This window comes from Oncorhynchus mykiss, chromosome 30 (assembly GCF_013265735.2).
Source record: "Oncorhynchus mykiss isolate Arlee chromosome 30, USDA_OmykA_1.1, whole genome shotgun sequence".
Classification (NCBI taxonomy): Eukaryota; Metazoa; Chordata; class Actinopteri; order Salmoniformes; family Salmonidae; genus Oncorhynchus; species Oncorhynchus mykiss.
The window spans coordinates 33,401,745-33,422,862 of record NC_050570.1 but is presented as its reverse complement, the minus strand read 5'-3'; the positions used below and the strand labels follow the sequence as shown (position 1 = coordinate 33,422,862).

General features: G+C 41.9%; 1 protein-coding gene across 6 annotated transcripts in view; it reads right to left on the bottom strand.

The window, feature by feature from the left end:
- Positions 1–21,118, bottom strand: part of LOC110521735 (lysine-specific demethylase 4A) — a 49,213-nt gene that overhangs the window by 7,759 nt on the left and 20,336 nt on the right. For all 6 annotated transcript variants that reach the window (XM_021599554.2, XM_021599552.2, XM_036968612.1 and 3 more), the window contains 7 exons: positions 12,103–12,260; positions 7,998–8,410; positions 7,720–7,816; positions 7,196–7,377; positions 3,411–3,636; positions 448–524; positions 124–179 (listed from right to left, as the gene is read on the bottom strand). In XM_021599554.2, the coding sequence (XP_021455229.1) occupies positions 124–179; positions 448–524; positions 3,411–3,636; positions 7,196–7,377; positions 7,720–7,816; positions 7,998–8,410; positions 12,103–12,260 (1,209 nt within the window). The remainder of the gene's footprint in view (positions 1–123; positions 180–447; positions 525–3,410; positions 3,637–7,195; positions 7,378–7,719; positions 7,817–7,997; positions 8,411–12,102; positions 12,261–21,118) is intronic.

Sequence of the window (21,118 nt, the reverse complement as noted above, 5' to 3'; positions counted from 1 at the left end):
ATGTGAACATAAATCAATATACTGTTGATTAGAGTTGTAGAGTAAATGTTCAATGTGTGATTACTGATTGCTAGACTAGACCACTCCCTGATCTAAGGAAATTTGACTGGCACACAAACTTACTTGTTGTTGTTGGCTTTCTGCAAGGCTCCACCCCTCAGCGAACACAAACAGCAACTCTGCAAACAGGAAAACAAACTGTCAGCCCTCATCATCCAAGTCATCTAAACATAGATGTGGTTCCTGCTACCTGATGACCAGTATCAGTTAGTCACATATCATTAGGAGACTACCGCAAACACTACTGCCAGATCTAATGACTGTTTAGAGTACTGCAAAGTTTGCAAACACTATTGACAGTGACAGTAACAGAGATTTGGGCCAACTAGGTGAGGTGAGTCATACATAGAGAAGGGCCACTGAGCTGTTGTAGAGACAGACACTAACCTCAGTCATGGCGTTGGCCTTACAGCGAGCACACTTCCAATCCTTAGTAACAATCTTTGGATCCACGCCATAACAGCCTGGTAACACAAAACCAAACACCAGGTCAGGGGACAAAATTAACATAGCATACACCAAGAGCTAGTTTGGGAGGACGATTGGCAGACAGGCATTGACAAAGTCTTAAGTCTTTCCTTCTTAATGTTGTTGTCCTGATCTCAATGACAGAGCAGCATTCACTTTCAGTCCCCGAGCCAAAACACACAATTCGCTCAATCCTGCCAATGACGCATTGGCATCAGTCATTACTATGGCAATTCAGTATGGTGCTACACATACCTCTAATAATCGAAGGTTAAAGATAAAAATCCTAAAAATAGAGATGTTTCTATTTTATTTGCACGTTTAGTATTAATTGAACTCTTTGCTATGTTTACTCCCTAAAGTGTTCCCATTCCCTTTAATTAGTGCATTGAAGACATCGTCCCCACAGTGACCATACGAGCATACCCCAACCAGAAGCCATGGATTAAATGTGACATCCACACTAAACTAAAGGCTAAAGCTGACACTTTCAAGTAGCGGAACACTAATCCGGACGCTTATAAGAAATCCCGTTACGACCGGCTATGACCTCCAAACAGGCAAAGCGCCAATGCAGGACTAAGATTGAATCCTACTACGCCGGCTCTGACGCGCAACAGATGTGGCAGGGCTCACAAACTATCACAGATCAGAGGGAAACCCAGCCGTGAGCTGCCTAGCGACGTGAGCCTACCAGACTAGCTAAACACGTCAAGGCAGACCACACGGAACCATGCATGAAAGCACCAGCTGTTCCGGGCGACTGTGTGATCTTGCTCTCAATAGCCAATGTGAGTAGGACTTTTAAACAGGTTAACATTCACAAAACCGCAGGGCCAGATGGAATACCAGGACGTTTACTCCGAGCATGGGCTGACCAGCTGGCAAGTGTCTTCACTGACATTTTCAACATATCCCTGTAATACGTAGCTCTGTAATACCAACTTGTTTCAAGCAGACCACTATAGTCCGCTTGTCCAATAATGCCAAGGTAACCTGACTAAATTACTATTTCCCTGTAACACACGTCCGTAGCCATGAAATGCTTTGAAAGGCTGGTCATGGCTCACATCAATACCATCATCCCAGACACCCAAGACCCACTCCAATTCGCTCCTGCCCCAACAGATACAGAGATGAGGCAATTTCTATTGCACTCCACCCTGCCCTCACTGGACAAAAAGGAATACCTATAAGAATGCTGTTCCTTGAGTATAGCTCAGCATTCAACACCATAGCCCCCTTCAAGCGTATCACCAAGCACAGGACCCTGGGACTGAACAACTCTCCCTGGATGCTGGACTCCCTGACAGGCCGCCGCCAGGCGCTAAGGATAAGCAACAATACATTCGCTACGCAGACAATCAACACGGGGGTCCCACAGGGGTGTGTGCTGAGTCCCCTCCTGTAATCCCTGTTCACCTACGACTGCGTGGTCTCACACAATGGTGGTAGTACTTATCACCGACAACGATGATGCAGCCTATAGGGAGGAGTTTAGAGACCTGGAAGTGTGGTGCCAGGACAACAACCTCTCCCTCAAAGTCAGCAAGACAAAAGAGCTGATCGTGGACTAGAGGAAAGGGAGGGGTGAGCACGGCCCCATCCACATCGATGGGACTGTAGTGGAGCAGGTTGAGAGCTTCAAGTTCCTCCGTGTCCACATCACTACGGAATTAACATGGTCCACATACACTCTTTACAACTGTGTGGGTGTATGACAGGGCTTACTCCCCATCCAGGAGGCTGAAAAGATTTGGCATGGGCCCTCAGACCCTCAAAGTTCTAAAGCTGCACCATTGAGAACATATTGACTGGCTGCATCACCACTTGGTACGGCAACTGCAAGGCACTACACAGGGGGGTTGAGTACGGCATTGTCAAAGACTCTAGCCACCAAAGCCATAGACTGTTCAATCTATTTCCTGCACCTCAAGCGGTACCAGTACACCAAGTCTGGAACCAACAGGACCCTGAAGCTTCTACCCTCAAGCCATGAGACTGGTAAAAAGCTAATCAAATGGCTAGCCATTCTACCTACGTTGATCCTTTTTTGCAATGACTATGCACACACTGGACTCTACCCACACACACACACAAAGCACATCCACACATGCATACTGACACAAACACAGCTAATGTCTTATCTATCCTGTTGCCTAGTCACTTTACCTACCTACATGTTCATAGCTACCTCGTACTCCTGAAAATCAACTCAGTTCTGGTACTCCCTGTATATAGCCATGTTATTTTTACTCATTGTTATGCACTGCATTTATTCCTCATGTCACTATTTCAAATTGTTGGAAAAGGACCCGACAGTAAGCATTTCACTGTTAGTCACGAAGTATGTGATTAATAAAATGTGATTAGATTTGACAAGCTTAGGTCCAAAATAAGCCCATAGAAATGCACTGGGCTAATTTTAGAAACGTCTCGCAGTGCCTCTTCCTTTCCGGTGTATATCAAATGTGTCAGAGTAAAAAAAAAATAAAAAAAACAATTCTAGGCCTGAAACAGCCTGTAGTTAACTCCTCTAAATCAAGTCTGTCCAAACAGCTTGCTAGAGTAGAGTATAGCTGTTAACCCTGGTATTACAGTTAAGGGTACAGTACAGCCTATGATCTCTCCAACTATAGCTGTAGGTAAACCTGTTGACTAGAAGCTTTCTGAAGGCTTCTAATACCCTACGTACACAACGCAGTTGCACACCTCTGCATAGTTGTTTTGCTACGCCACAGCTATTTTGCATTGCTACTTGTAGTTCATCCATGCATACGTACGTAGGGTATAAACGAGGTTTGAGGGTCTGCAAAAACAATGAGAGTACGTTATGTTGCGAGTACTGACTGGTGTGTAGTTAGTTAGTAAGTAGTACTGACTGGTGTGTATGCGGACACTGCAGTGGGAGCAGCTGATGAGCAGGCTGGTGCCGTCTGGCTCCAGGTGAGGGGTGGTGGGCGCCAGGGCTCCAAGCGCCTGCTCCTCAGCACCCTCCTCTGGCTCGGTGGTGGTAGTGAAACACATCTCAGCGATCAGAGGCTTAGTCCTCAGTCTGCCTCCAGGCAACACCACTGGAGTGTCCTTACAGTCATCAGCACACTCCGTCTGGAGATTTTAAAAATAATCATATTTAGCACCACTTGGGAGGACAATGGAGGATCATTTAAAAAACATTTTTACAGTTATTTTTTTTAACTGTTTTTTGGTTTTTAATCGCTTTGATGTAATTTTCACAGCTCTTAGTACTAAACTCAAAACATCAACAAAAAGGCTAACCACATTTTCAATTGACTAAGTACAACACAAAATCAGTCCATTTTCACCAAATTTAAATCAGTGTCATCTAGAAATACATATTTTGCATTGCAATACATGTTCATATAAAGTAATTGCCTGTCACAATGCACTGCTCACATTACTTTTGATATGATTCTCTTCTGCAAAAATACATTTCACTTACTGAATCCAACTGTTAATTGATGACCACTTAAATGTTTGGTAAACCTATAGATTTTACATGTAAACTGGTTTGTCTACTACAGATTGAGAACTGCATCATGAAAATGTACATTGTAAAGTAGAAACATAAAAAGTATGATTTACACTACCGGTCAGAAGTTTTAGAACACCTCATTCAAGGGTTTTTCTTTAGTTTGACTACTATCTACATTGTAGAATAATAGTGAAGACATAAAAACTATGAAAAAACACATATGGAATCATGTAGCAACCAAAAAATAATAATATATTAATATATTTGAGATTCTTCAAATAGACACATTTTTCCTTGATGACAGCTTTGCACACTTTTGGAATTTTCTCAACCAGCTTCATGAGGTAGTCACCTGGAATGCATTTCAATTAACAGGTGTGCCTTCATAAAAGTTAATTTGTGGAATTTCCTTCCTTCTTAATGCGTTTGAGCCAATCAGATGTTTTGTGACTAGGTGTATACAGAAGATAGCACTATTTGGTAAAAGACCAAGTCCATATTAAATGGCAATAACAGCTCAAATAAGCAAAGAGAAACGACAGACCATTACTTTAAGGCATGAATATCAGTCAAATCGGAAATTTCAAAAAGTTTCCATAACTTTTGAAAGTTTCTTCAAGGGTAGTCTCAAAAACCCTCAAGAGCTATGATAAAACTGGCTATCATGAGGACCGCCACAGGAACGGAAGACCCAGAGTTACCTCTGCTGCAGATGACAAGTTCATTAGATTTACCAGCCTCAGAAATTGCAGCCCAGATAAATGCTTCAGAGTTCCATCCCATTTGGTTTGGGCTTAGTGGGACTATAATTTGTTTTTCAACAGGACAATGACCAAACACACTTCCAGGCTGTGTAACGGCTATTTGACCAAGAAGGAGAGTGATGGAGTGCTGCATCAGTTAACCTGGCCTCCACAATCCCCTGACCTCAACCAAATTGAGATGGTTTGGGATGAGTTGGACCGCAGAGTAAAGGAAAAGCAGCCAACAAGTGCTCAGCATATGTGGGAACTCCTTCAAGACTATTGGAAAAGCATTCCAGGTGAAGCTGGTTGAGACTGCCAAGAGTGTGCAAAGCTGTCATCAAGGCAAAGGTTTACTATTTGAAGAATACAGAATATTGAAAATATTTTATATTTGAATTTGTTTAACACTTTTTTGGTTACTCCTTGATTACATACGTGTTATTTCATAGTTGTGATGTCTTCACTATTATTGTACAATGTAGAAAATAGTAAAAATAAATAAAACCCCTTGAACGAGGTGTTCTAAAACTTTTGACGGGTAGTGTATACTCAAATTAACTACAATGATGACTTAAGAATTTAGTTCACAGTAAGTTTTTTTTTTAAATCAGATATTGAGAAGATAAGGGATGTACTGTATGTAACAAATCAAAGTTAATTGGCCACGTACACGTTAAAGCAGGTACAGTGAAATGCTTGAAATGCTCCTAGCTCCTACAGTGCAGTAATTTAATATAGTGGAGTATTTGCATATGATCTCAGTGATCATTGTCCCATAGTCTGTATAACAGACCGGACACGTCGCGTACGCGAGCGTCACAAAATAAATGTAGAAATCCATGTTATTCAATTATTGCGCGCCAACGAGCGTCTGGAAGGAGGAGGAGAGATGACTACAAATGATTCGGTTGGCCATTTTATGTGTGGATTAATTGTCGGAGTAGAGGACCTTGTGCTTTTCAGGTAAAATGTCAATGTTTATATCCAAGGACAAATTAGCTAGCAACAGCAAGCTAGCTAAATAGGACAAATTAACTAGCTAAATTGCCATACATGTTTAATGCTTTTCGACCTGTCCCCAAATTCATGTAATTGGTTCAGAGTTTGTTTTGATATTTTAACCTGTGTGTCGTGATCGCGTTTGATGTTGGGGGATAAAATACATTTATGCACGATGTCGGACGCGCGCAGCCGGTTTGGGTTCCATTTTAGAGATACGAAACAGCAAAATACAAATTCATGTTTAATTAAGATAACATTTCAAAATGTTTCTGCTAAGGGTTTTTACATGACTGTCTCCTGTATTCCTGACCAAGTCTTGGCTTTAGAAAATCCCTCCTCCATATTTGTTCTCCTGGCAGATAAACACGCCCCTATTAAACAATTAAGAGTCAAAAGATACAGTGCATTCATAAAGTATTCAGACCCCTTGACTTTTCCCACATTTTGTTACATTACAGCTTTATTCTGAAATTGATTAAATTGTTGTTCCTCAATCTACACACAATACCCCATAATGACAAAGCAAAAACAGGTTTAGAAATGTTTGCTATTGTATAAAAACAAATCAACTCCCCGAAATCATATTTAAATATGTATTCAGATACCTTACTCAGTACTTTGTTCAAGGGCCTTTGGCAGATATTAGAGCCTCAAACCCATGCCAAATCTTTTCAGTCTCCTGAGGGGGAAAAAGGTCTTCAGAATTGTCTTGGTGTATTTGGACCATGATCATTTGTTGGCGATGTGGACAGCAAGGAACTTGAAACTCTCGACCCGCTCCACTACCATCGCGTTATATGAACTGCAACTCAGTAAAATCTTTAAAAGTTGTATGTTGCGTTTTATATATTTTTTCAGTATATTTCACAGTAAACATATTTTGGATCAATGGTTGTGTGGCGAGAGAAGATTACAGTCAACATAAATGTGAAATTAAAGGTTCTGAATGTAAGACTGGCTGCGTTACAAGCTTTACCATTTGAGTTTTGTGACAGAGTTTAGAAAATTCACCACATACTATACTTGTGAAAATAGTACCAAAGCGATTAATAAAAAGGGTAGAATTCAAAAAGTAAAGTTTTTATCTGTGCACTCGGTATGGCCATGGAGAGACACAGCAATAGAGCTAAATTCAGACTAGGCATAGAAAACATGAAATACCAAATTCACTGTTCAAGAGTACTGAGTGAGGTATACTACAATACAACTACTTTTCTCCTAACGCTAAGCGAAGAAAATAAAATCACCTAATAAGAGCTTTACTCTCGTTAGGAATTTACTTTAGGAATCCCTTTGAGACTAATGACTGAGAGGATACACACTTTAGCTTCCAAAATCCCCTGTTAAAGTGTCTGAGTGCTGAGTGTCTCCTCCTCTCCTGCTGTTGAGCACTCTCCTCTACTCTCCTTTCCTCCCTCCTCACCCGCTGGTAGGTCTGGAACAATGAGCACACGGAGCAGTATGGGACCTGGAGGCCCATGCGACGGTTGTACTCCTTCTCTCTCTTCAGGCTGGGGGGTCTGTTCTGCCACAGATGGACAAAGGGCTTGGCCCACAACTCTCCCTCTAACCCATCCTCTTCTACTGGGGGCTGCTCTGACAGCTCTAAAAACAACAAAACAAAGATTGTCTAGCGTTAGCACAAGCCATATCCAAAGCGACTTACAGAAGTGTCGATATTGACAGTGGCCCATGAAGGAAATCAAATCCACAATGCTATATGCTCTAATCCCCTGAGTTATTGGAACCACAGACAGTTCTAAAAACACACACAGACAAACTACTATCATCTCATCGAGTATGCAAACATCGAGTGAATGATGCTCTTTTCTATTCAATGCCAGAACATGCCTGACACTGCTTTCCTTAGATCTTATCCAATATTTAGGAAAAGGAAGCCTAACTTGGGCTGAACTATGTGAATGAAGAAGTAATATTTGCATTCACCCTCGTCACTCATGCTGTCCTTCATCAGAGGGTGATGGCGAGGCAGCTTCCCCAGTTTGCTTTGCACACCTTCATCCTCCGCTACCTCTTCTGCCCCCTAGTGGAATAAAAGGGGTTAACAACATAATCATTATAGCGCTGATTCATTGAACATGTACAGTATATAGCTGACCTCAGAAAAATCATCATAAAGCCAATCCTACAGACAGAGGTTAAGTGACGTGATGTTTGGACACTACTCCTCTTTTCCTGCGTCTCTGCTCCTCCACCCCTCTCACCTTGCTGTCTTCCTGTTCCTCAGCTTCACTATCACTACTATTGCTCCTCATGTCCTCCTTGCTCTCTCCCTCGCTGTAGTCTCCCTTGGCGTAGCTGTGGACATGCAGCACGTCTGTCGGGCTCAGGGTCCTCTGGAAGAGTCGGTGAGCAGAGCTAGGGCTGTTGGCTGGTGCTGGAGGCTTCACATCCTCACTGGGGCCGGCCTTCTCTGAGCTCTGGGAGGAGGGGCCTGGTACTGCTGGTTGGGTTGATTGACTGTTAGTCTGTGGCTGAGACTTAATTAGAGTGGATTTAATAGAGTTATTGGCTTTCATCTGAAGTGCTAGCTTTCGGCTGGCGTTTGTGTTTCGGTTGGTCTGTGCGTTGGGTGGTAGCTTTGTTAGCTCAATTTTAACGTCCTCCGGCTTCGGCTCTGAAATAAACAACAAACAACATGAAAAGCTGGAGGCACAAGGCAATGTCTAACTCAGTGGTTCTCAACTGGTTTTTGCCTCGGGACACAAATTAAAATCAGGTAGTCTGTTGAGACCCAATATTCGCAGCCAAAGTACAATCTGGAACACTATTTGTAAAGCTATATTGATAGTAAATGTGGCAATTATGAAAAGGGAACAACATTACCACCTCTATTTGTCAATAATACATATTTGCCCACATTCTTGATGAAGAATGTTAATAAACTCACTGTCTTGAGACCACAAAATCAACCATAATAGTGCTTCTATATTGAAAATACTGTGACTGATTTTTTAAAATAAATTCAGCGATAAAATGTTTTAAATTTTAAGTTCATTATCACTTCTACACACTTTCTACCTGGTTTACGTTGTTTAATTAAGAATCCGCCCCCTTTTTTCAATTTTAGCCTAAAATGACATACCCAAATCTAACTGCCTGTAGCTCAGGCCCTGGAGCAAGGATATGCATATTCTTGGTACCATTTGAAAGGAAACACTGAAAGGAATGTTGGAAAATAACAAACACAATAGATCTGGTAAAAAATAATAGAAAAAAGAAAAAAAACATTTTGTATTTTCTTGTACCATCGTCTTTGAAATGCAAGAGAAAGACCATAATGTATTATTCCAGCCCAGGTGCAATTTAGATTTTGTCCACTGGACTGCAGCAGTGTATGTGCAAAATTTTAGACTGATCCAATGAACCCATTGCCTTTCTGTTCAAAATGTTGTTTCAAGACTGCCCCAAATGTGCCTAATTTGTTTATTAAAACTTCAGGATAGGGGGCAGCATTTTCACTTTTGGATAAATAGCGTGCCCAATTTCAACTTCCTGCTACTCATCCCCAGAATATAAGATATACATATTATTAGTAGATTTTGATAGAAAACACTCTGAAGTTTCTAAAACTGTTTGAATCATGTCTGTGAGTATAACAGAACTTATGTAGCAGGCAAAACCCAGATGACAAATCATTCAGATTTTTTTTATTTTTGAGGTCACTGTCTATTCAATGAGTTTTCATTGGGAAACTAGTTGGGAAACTAGCCAAAACTATTTCTAAGGGACTTGTTTGCAGTTCCTACCGCTTCCACTGGATGTCACCAGTCTTTAGAAATTGGTTGAGGTTATTCCTTTGTGTAATGAAGAAGTATGGCCATCTTGAATGAGTGTCATTTGAAGTCTACTTTTTGAGAGAGGAGCATGACTTGAAAAGTAGCGTGAGTTTGTTGTCTTACTGTATTGATTGTCCCGTATTCAATTTGATGGATTATTAACGTTTAAAAATACCTAAAGTTGTATTACAAAAGTAGTTTGAAATGTTTTGGCAAAGTTTACAGGTAACTTTTGAGATATTTTGTAGTAACGTTGCGCAAGTTGGAAGCTGTGTTTTTCTGGATCAAACGCGCGAAATAGACATTTTGGATATATATCGACGGAATTAAGCGTACAAAAGGACCATTTGTGATGTTTTTGGGACATATTGGAGTGCCAACAAAATACGCTCGTCAAAGGTAAGGCATGATTTATATTTATTTCTGTGTTTGTGTAGCGCCTGCAGGGTTGAAATATGCTTTCTCTTTGTTTACTGTTGTGCTATCAGATAATAGCATCTTATGCTTTCGCCAAAAAGCATTTTTGAAATCTGACATGTTGGCTGGATTCATAACGAGTGTAGCTTTAATTTGGTATCACATGTGTGATTTAATGAAAGTTAGATTTTTATAGTATTTTATTTGAATTCGGCGCTCTATATTTTCCCTGGCTATTGGCCAAGGGGGACGCAAGCATCCCCCCTATCCCAGAGAGGTTAATAACTTTTCATGTTCAAAATTGTGCACTCTCCTCAAATAATAGCACAGTATTATTGCACTGTAAATTGGACAGTTCAGTTAGATTAACAATAATTTAAGCTTTCTGCCAATATCAGATATGTCTATGTCCTGGGAAACGTTCTTGTTACTTACAACCTCATGCTAATCGCATTAGCCTACGTTAGCTCAACCGTCCCGTGTACGGGACACCGATCCCAAAGAAGTTTTAATTAAGTTCAGACTGGACTATTTATTGAATGTTTTTATTCAGACACCTGAGAACCATTCAAAACCTCCCATGACCCAAATTGGGGTTGCGACCCACCAGTTGAGAATCGCTAGTCTAAATGATCTCCCTCAAGTCAATCTGCAGTAGACTAGTGTCAGTCCCTTTTTAATTGTTTGGTAGCATAGTCAAAGATTAACTGAGGTACCTTACCTTTGTACCTCAGTCCATATACAGTATTTATGTATAGATTGAATCTGGTGGTTATTATTTTTTTTCAGTGAAGAACAAATTCTTATTTACAATGATGGCCTACTGGGGAACAGCCTTGTTCAGGGGAAGAACATAATTTTACCATGTCAGCTCGAGGATTCGATCCAGAAACCTTTTTGGTTACCGGCCCTAAAGCTCTAACCACTAGGCTACCTGCTGCCCCTTAAGGGACAAAATGAAACTGTGGTTCTGGTGTTATACTTTGTATTTCATGTTATTGAGAAGCTTCCCATGAACACAATTGCTCTTATTTTATGAGATATCTTATTTTAAATTGATCTGAAAAGTTCAAAAAAGGTCAGACAGGTCAACGTTAATCTCTAGTCAATAAGGCACCAAATCACATGTCTGGTTTCTTAAATTCAACACTTTTTTGTCCAATAACTCAAGATAGGTTGGCCATACTGTTCTGGGAAAAAAAATATATATACTGCTATGCAAATGATGCATTTAATATGCAAATGTAGCATTACAGAATACAACATTCCAGTAATTTAAGCCCAATTATTTAAAGTAGGGTGGTCATATTATTAACAAATCTTAATGCTTTATGAAAAACAGAGACTAACAATCAATGAAATTAGAATACAACTTCTAATACTACTTTACGCAAATATAATACATAATATGCTAATTAGTCTGTTCATTTAAAGTAATGCGGTCATATTGTTTTATGCAGAACTAGGAGTTCACACAGAGGAATAGGGTACAGCCCGCGCACACACATTTTCACACAAACACACAGGGGGAATAGATAATCATGAACAAAAAAGTAAGGTTACTATTTACCAATAGGTAAATAGTTAGGCTGTACACTGAATATACAAAACATTATGAACATCTGCTCCTTCCATGGCAGACTGACTAGGTGAAAGATATGATCCCTTATTGATGTCACTTCAAATCAACCACCACCCAAAGGAAATCCAGCCAACATGTCAACTGTGGGAAGCATTGAAGTCAACATAGGCCAGCATCCCTGTGGAGTTGAGGCTGTTCTGAGGGCAAAAGGGTGGGGGTGCAACTCAATATTAGGAAGGTGTTCCTAATGTTTGTTATACTCAGTGTACAATCACAGTTATGTTGGCTGTCCCACAGAATTAAATGTTCTAAGCACAGCATGTGCTTTAAATTTGGGCTCATATCGCGTAAATATCACAACATGCATATTTGATTTTTAGACATGGTTAACAACTTCCATACTCATGTTTTAAAATAATGTATGTAATTTGATGCCCACATTGACATTAAGAGAAAATTGAATTTGTTTTTTATAATTTTTTTGTATAATTATTGCATAGCGTCCATCACAGGGTCACCTAACTGAGGTACCTTTGTGTGCTGGGGTGTGTCCTCCACTCCACTTCTCCAGCTTGACTTTCTTTTGCGCTACCTCTCCTTCCTCCTTAGCTTGCTCAGCGTCTTCATCCTCCTTTGCCTCCACAACTGCTTCCCGCTGGCGCTTTTTCCCAACCTTCAGCTTCAGGTTGCTGTAGCACAGGACAGAGACGGGAACTGTCAATGTTTTTTATATGTCTCTTTTGAGACACTAGCTCAAAGTGGTGAACAAAGAATGAATAAATTATTTTATTTGATCATTTAAAAAAAAGGGGAAATCTGCAGTAGAAGCAACAAAAAGTGTTGGGGAAATGTAACAAATTCATAGACAGAGCTTTGGATGCAAGGACTGACCATCCATGATACCACAAGTATAGTTTAAAAATCAGGAATTTAACCTTTTCTTGCCCAGGAAACACCCCCAGTGTAATCAACATTTTCAAATGGATTTAGTAGAAATTCTTTCATTATTTTGACCCCCCCACATTATAATCCAAGATGCTGGTAACTAACCCAAGATACACCCCTGGTGTGGTTTCCAGTGGGAGCAAATGAAGCATAGTGGGTAGAACAAGCAAGGACGTGGGAATAGGGGGCGTTCTAGCATGTATTTGCTACACATGCAAAGTATGCACAGTAGATACAAGACACTAGTTATTGCACACTACTCCGAAGTGTGTAATAACTAAATTCGACCCTTCTAAACACTGCAATGTCAAGTCCACAAAACGTAGTGCCCTCTGTTCGTAACGGATTCTAGTTTTGGGTACAGAAAACTGTATCGAGTTCGACTATTTCAACAATGAGAACATTTGCAGAAAGTCGGCCAAGTTTCATCTACCGCCATCTTCACCCATTTCTCGCCACTGGACATCCTCTCATGGTGGTTGGAAGTTCTAAACGGATGCTTCAGATACAGTGCCTTCAGAAAGCAATCAGACCCCTGGACTTTTTCCACATTTTGTTAGATTACAACCTTATTCAAAAATGTATTATAGTTTTTTCCCCTCATCAATCTACACACAATACCCCATAATAACAAAGCAAAATGTTTTTAAATAGATGTTTGCTAATTATTTAAAATTAAAAGACTGAAATATTACATTTACATAAGTATTCAGACCCTTTACTCAGAACTTTGTTGAAGCACCTTTGGCAGCGATTAGCCTCGACTCTTCTTGGGTGTGACGCATAAGCTTGGCACACCAGTATTTTGGGAGTTTCTCCCATTCTTTTCTGCAGATCCTCTCAAGATCTGTCAGGTTGGATGGAGAGTGTTGCTGCACAGCTATTTTTAGGTCTCTCCAGAGATGTTCGATCAGGTTTAAGTCCGGGATGTGGCTCAGCCACAAGGACATTCAGGGACTTGTCCCGAAGGCACTCTTGTGTTGTCTTGACTGTGTGCTTGCGGTCGTTGTCCTGTTGGAAGGTGAACCTTCTGTATATACAGTGCCTTGCGAAAGTATTCGGCCCCCTTGAACTTTGCGACCTTTTGCCACATTTCAGGCTTCAAACATAAAGATATAAAACTGTATTTTTTTGTGAAGAATCAACAACAAGTGGGACACAATCATGAAGTGGAACGACATTTATTGGATATTTCAAACTTTTTTAACAAATCAAAAACTGAAAAATTGGGCGTGCAAAATTATTCAGCCCCTTTACTTTCAGTGCAGCAAACTGTCTCCAGAAGTTCAGTGAGGATCTCTGAATGATCCAATATTGACCTAAATGACTAATGATGATAAATACAATCCACCTGTGTGTAATCAAGTCTCCGTATAAATGCACCTGCACTGTGATAGTCTCAGAGGTCCGTTAAAAGCGCAGAGAGCATCATGAAGAACAAGGAACACACCAGGCAGGTCCGAGATACTGTTGTGAAGAAGTTTAAAGTCGGATTTGGATACAAAAAGATTTCCCAAGCTTTAAACATCCCAAGGAGCACTGTGCAAGCGATAATATTGAAATGGAAGGAGTATCAGACCACTGCAAATCTACCAAGACCTGGCCGTCCCTCTAAACTTTCAGCTCATACAAGGAGAAGAATGATCAGAGATGCTGATCACTCTGGATGAACTGCAGAGATCTACAGCTGAGGTGGGAGACTCTGTCCATAGGACAACAATCAGTCGTATATTGCACAAATCTGGCCTTTATGGAAGAGTGGCAAGAAGAAAGCCATTTCTTAAAGATATCCATAAAAAGTGTTGTTTAAAGTTTGCCACAAGCCACCTGGGAGACACACCAAACATGTGGAAGAAGGTGCTCTGGTCAGATGAAACCAAAATTGGCAACAATGCAAAACGTTATGTTTGGCGTAAAAGCAACACAGCTCATCACCATGAACACACCATCCCCACTGTCAAACATGGTGGTGGCAGCATCATGGTTTGGGCCTGCTTTTCTTCAGCAGGGACAGGGAAGATGGTTAAAATTGATGGGAAGATGGATGGAGCCAAATACAGGACCATTCTGGAAGAAAACCTGATGGAGTCTGCAAAAGACCTGAGACTGGGACGGAGATTTGTCTTCCAATAAGACAATGATCCAAAACATAAAGCAAAATCTACAATGGAATGGTTCAAAAATAAACATATCCAGGTGTTAGAATGGCCAAGTCAAAGTCCAGACCTGAATCCAATCGAGAATCTGTGGAAAGAACTGAAAACTGCTGTTCACAAATGCTCTCCATCCAACCTCACTGAGCTCGAGCTGTTTTGCAAGGAGGAATGGGAAAAAATGTCAGTCTCTCGATGTGCAAAACTGATAGAGACATACCCCAAGCGACTTACAGCTGTAATCGCAGCAAAAGGTGGCGCTACAAAGTATTAACTTAAGGGGGCTGAATAATTTTGCACGCCCAATTTTTCAGTTTTTGATTTGTTAAAAAAGTTTGAAATATCCAATAAATGTCGTTCCACTTCATGATTGTGTCCCACTTGTTGTTGATTCTTCACAAAAAAATACAGTTTTATGTCTTTATGTTTGAAGCCTGAAATGTGGCAAAAGGTCGCAAAGTTCAAGGGGGCCGAATACTTTCGCAAGGCACTGTATATATATATATATATATACACATACACACACACACACACACACACACACACACACACACACACACACACACACACACACACACACACACACACACACACACACACACACACACACACACACACACGTGTGATGGTGAGAAAATGTTTTTGTCTAAATACAGCTTTCGACGAAGCTGTGAGAAGAATTAAAACTTGGTCAAGCTTCTCTAGTGTTAGTTACTTACTCTGAAAAATAAGAACCTAACATCATCAAGGATGTCTATACAGTGACTTGCGAAAGTATTCACCCCTTTGGCATTTTCTTCTTACAACCTGGAATTAAAATGGATTTTTGGGGGGTTCGTATCATTTGATTTACAAAACATGCCTACCACTTTGAAGATGCAAAATATTTATTTTTATATTGTGAAACAAACAAGACAAAAACAGAACCCTTGAGTGTGCCTAACTATTCACCCCCCAAAGTCACTAATTTGTAGAGTCACCTTTTGCAGCAATTACAGCTGCAAGGCTCTTGTGTTAAGCTTGGCACATCTAGCTACTGGGATTTTTTCCCATTCTTCAAGGCAAAACTGCTCCAGCTCCTTCAAGTTGGATGGGTTACACTGGTGTAAAACAATCTTTAAGTCATAACACAGATTCTCGGTTTGAGGTATGGGCTTTGACTAGGCCATTCCAAGACATTTAAAATGTTTCCCCTTAATAAACCACTCGAGTGTTGCTTTAGCAGTATGCTTAGGGTCATTGTTCTGCTGGAAGGTGAACCTCCGGTCCCAGTCTCAAATCTCTGGAAGACAAACAGGTTTCCCTCAAGAATATCCCTGTATTTAGCGCCATCCATCATTCCTTCAATTCTGACCAGTTTCCCTGTCCCTGCCGATGAAAAACATCCCCACAGCATGATGCTGCCACCACCATGCTTCACTGGGGATGGTGTTCTCAGGGTGTTGGGTTTGCGTCAGACATTTTCTTCGATGGCCAAAAGGCTCAATTTTTGGCTCATATGACCAGTGTACCTTCTTCGATTTGTTTGGGGGGAGTCTCCCACATGCCTTTTGGTGAACAACAAACATGTTTGCTTATTTTTTCATTAAGCAATGGCTTTTTTTCTGGCCACTCTTCCATAAAATAACAGCTCTGTGGAGTGTACGGCTTAAAGTGGTCCCTGAGACAGATACTCCAATCTCCGCTGTGGAGCTTTGCAGCTCCTTCACGGTTATCTTTGGTCTCTTTGTTGCCTCTCTGATTTATTCCCTCCTTGCCTGGTCTGTGAGTTTTGGTGGACGGCCCTCTCTTGGCAGGTTTGTTGTGGTGCCATATTCTTTCAATATTGTAATAATAGATTTAATGGTGCTCCGTGGGATGTTCAAAGTTTCTGATATTTTTTTAGAACCCAACCCTGATCTGTACTTCTCCACAACTTTGTTCTTGACCTGTTTGGAGAGCTCCCTGGTCTTTATGGTGCCGCTTGATTAGTCATGCCCCTTGCTTAGTGGTGTTGCAGACTCTGGGGCCTTTCAGAACAGGTGTATATATACACTGCTCAAAAAAATAAAGGGATCACTAAAATAACACATCCTAGATCTGATTGAATGAAATATTCTTATTAAATACTTTCTTCTTTACATAGTTGAATGTGCTGACAACAAAATCACACAAAAATTATCAATGGAAATCAAATTTTTCAACCCATGGAGGTCTGGATTTGGAGTCACACTCAAAATTAAAATGGAAAACCACACTACAGGCTGATCCAACTTTGATGTAATGTCCTTAAAACAAGTCAAAATTAGGCTCAGTAGTGTTTGTGGCCTCCACGTGCCTGTATGACCTCCCTACAACGCCTGGGCATGCTCCTGATGAGGTGGCGGATGGTCTCCTGAGGGATCTCCTCCCAGACCTGGACTAAAGCATCCACCAACTCCTGGACAGTCTGTGGTGCAACGTGGCGTTGGTGGGTGGAGCGAGACATGATGTCCCAGATGTGCTTAATTGGAATTCAGGTCTGGGGAATGGGCGGGCCAGTCCACAGCATCAATGCTTTCCTCTTGCAGGAACTGCTGACACACTCCAGCCACATGAGGTCTAGCATTGTCTTGCATTAGGAGGAACCCAGGGCCAACCACACCAGCATATGGTCTCACAAGGGGTCTGAGAATCTCATCTCGGTACCTAATGGCAGTCAGGCTACCTCTGGCGAGCACAAAGAAATGCCACCCCACACCATGACTGACCCACCGCCAAACCGGTCATGCTGGAGGATGTTGCAGGCAGTAGAATGTTCTCCACGGCGTCTCCAGACTCAGTCACGTCTGTCACATGTGCTCAGTGTGAACCTGCTTTCATCTGTGAAGAGCACAGGGCGCCAGTGTCGAATTTGCCAATCTTGGTGTTCTCTGGCAAATGCCAAACGTCCTGCACAGTGTTGGGCTGTAAGCACAACCCCCACCTGTGGACGTCGGGCCCTCATACCACCCTCATGGAGTCTGTTTCTGACCGTTTGAGCAGACACATGCACATTTGTGGCCTGCTGGAGGTCATTTTGCAGGGCTCTGGCAGTGCTCCTCCTTGCACAAAGGCGGAGGTAGCGGTCCTGCTGCTGTGTTGTTGCCCTCCTACGGCCTCCTCCACGTCTCCTGATGTACTGGCCTGTCTCCTGGTAGCGCCTCCATGCTCTGGGCACTACGCTGACAGACACAGCAAACCTTCTTGCCACAGCTCGCATTGATGTGCCGCACTACCTGAGCCACTTGTGTGGGTTGTAGACTCCGTCTCATGCTACCACTAGAGTGAAAGCACCGCCAGCATTCAAGTGACCAAAACATCAGCCAGGAAGCATAGGAACTGAGAAGTGGTTTGTGGTCACCACCTGCAGAACCACTCCTTTATTGGGGGTGTCTTGCTAATTGCCTATAATTTCCACCTGTTGTCTATTCCATTTGCACAACAGCATGTGAAATGTATTGTCAATCAGTGTTGCTTCCTAAGTGGACAGTTTGATTTCACAGAAGTGTGATTGATTTGGAGTTACATTGTGTTGTTTAAGTGTTCCCTTTATTTTTTTGGAGCAGTGTACTATACTGACATCATGTGACACTTAAATAAAGTCAACCTGTGTGCAATCTAACTAATTATGTAACTTCTGGAGGAAATTGGTTGCACCATATCTTATTTAGAGGCTTCATAGCAAAGGGGGTGAATAGATATTTAGACTTGTTTTCGTGCTGCTGTGCGTTTTGTTTCTAACCTTACTTTGCTACCTGCCAACTTCCCAGTTTTTACTTTTTAATTACCATTTATATTTTTAGTTTTCCCCACCTTGCTCGACTTTTTCACTCTGGACACTTTATCTGGACGTGTTTCGTCAGGACCTCCACCAGCCGAAGCTAAGTAAAAACATTAACATGATGCCTTCTAATTGCAGTCGCTGTACTCATAATATACAGGAGAACGATCGCCTTACAGCGAGGATAGCTGTGCTGCTAGCCTAGCTTCAGGCTCAATCGTTAGGCAAGGGTAATTTAAGTGTAGGAAAGAATGAAAGTGTCTGTGCCACCAGTAAGTACAGATAGTAGTATAAATCCCCTCGCACAGTCCCCGCAGCCAGACAACTTTCTCATGGCTTCTGGAAGGAAATGCTGTAGGATTGCTCAACCGGTGTCACTCATTCAGCCGAAAGAAACCTTCAACCGGTTCTCCTCATTAAGCAGCGAGTCGGAGTCAGAGGCCGAGCCTTCTCTGGTCTCTACTCCTCCCATTATGAGGTCTGAGACGCTGAAGCCTCCCACCATTAGCTCTGACAAATTGAAAACACTAGTCATTGGCGACTCCATTACCCGCAGTATTAGACTTAAAACTAATCATCCTTGGAAGCCTGTGTTTCAGACATAAGGAAGTGGATGGCTGCAAATGTTCTACTTTTAAACTCGGAACAAAACAGAGATGCTTGTTATAGGTCCCAAGAAACAAAGATCTTCTGTTGAATCTGACAATTAATCTTGATGGTTGTACTGTCATCTCAAATAAAACTGAAGGACCTCGGTATTACTCTGGACCCTGATCTCTTTTTTTAACAAACATATTAAGACTGTTTCAAGGACAGGTTTTTTCCATCTACGTAACATTGCAAAAATCTGAAACTTTGTCCAAAAATAATGCAGAAAAATTAATCCCTGCTTTTGTCACTTCTAGGTTAGACTACTGCAATGCTCTACTTTCCGGCAACCCGGATGAAAACAACTAAACAAACTTCAGTTAGTGCTAAACACGGCTGCTAGAATCTTGACTAGAACCAAACAATTTTATCATATTACTCCAGTGCTAGCCTCTCTACACTGGCTTCCTGATAAGGCAAGGGCTGGTTTTACTGCTAACCAACAAAGCATTACATGGGCTTGCTCTTACCCATCTTTACGATTTGGTCCTGCCGTACATACCTACACGTACGCTACGGTCACAAGACGCAGGCCTCCTTACCATCCTTAGAATTTCTAAGCAAACAGCTGGAGGCAGGGCTTTCTCCTATAGAGCTACATTTTTATGGAATGGTCTGCTTATCCATGAGAGACGCAGACTCAGTCTCAACCTTTAAGTCGGCCTCGTCTCAGACAGTAAGTTGGTGGTTGAAGATATCCCTCTAGTGGTGTGGGGCTGTGCTTTGGCAAAATGGGTGGGGTTATATGCTGCCTGTTTGGCCCTGTCCGGGGGTATCGTCGGGCGGGGTCATAGTGTCTCCCGACCCCTCATGTCTCAGCCTCCAGCATTTATGCTGCAGAAATGTACGTGCCAGCGGGCTAGGGTCAGTCTGTTATAGCTGGCGTATTTCTGCTGTCTTATCCAGTGTCCTGTGTGAATTTAAGTACACTCCCTCTCAGAGGCGGACCTGAGCTGTAGGACCATGCCTCAGGCCTACCTGGCCTGACGACTCGTTTCCCCAGTCCACCTGGCCGTGCTGCTGCTCCAGTTTCAACTGTTCTGCCTGAGGCTATGGAATCATGCCCTGTTCACCGGACGTGCTACCTGTCCCAGACATGCTGTTTTCAACTCTCTAGAGACAGCAGGAGCAATAGACTCAATGATCAGCTATGAAAAGCCAACTGACATTTACTCCTGAGGTGCTGGCCTGTTGCACCCTCTACAACCAAAGTGATTACTATTACTTGACCCTGCCGGTCATCTATGAGCATTATAACAGCCAGAAGAGGCCACCCCTCATAGCCTTGTTCCACTCTAGGTTTTCTTCCTAGGTCCTGGCCTTTCTAGGGAGTTTTTCCTTGCCACCGTGCTTCTACACCTGCATTGCTTTCTGTTTTAAGCTGGGTTTCTGTACAGCACTTTGTGACATCAGCTTATGTAAGAAGGGCTTTATAAATACATTTGATTGATATGCACACACCACTTTCCGTTTTTTATTACAAGTTATTTTTCGGACAATTTAATTTATGTCCATTACATGACATCCAAATAAACATCCAGTTAAATTACAGGTTGTAATGCAACAAAATAGTAAAAACAGCAAGCGGGATGAATACTTTTGCAAGGCACTGTACTTTGCTCCGTTCATCTTTTCCTCAATCCTGACTAGTCTCCCAGTCTCTGCCACTGAAAAACATTACCATAGCATGATGCTGCCACCACCATGCTTCACCGTAGGGATGGTGCCAGGTTTCCTCCAGACGTGACGCTTGGCATTAAGGCCAAAGAATTCAATCTTGGTTTCATCAGAACAGAGAATCTTGTGCCACGATACAATCCTGTCTCGGAGCGCTACGGACAATTCCTTTCGACCTCATGGCTTGGTTTTCGCTCTGACATGCACTGTCAACTGTGGGACCTTTATAGACAGGTCTGTGTCTTTACAAATCATGTCCAATCAATGGACTTTACCACTTGTGTACTCTTGTTGTAGAAACATCAAGGATGATCAATGGAAACAGGATGCATCTGAGCTCAAT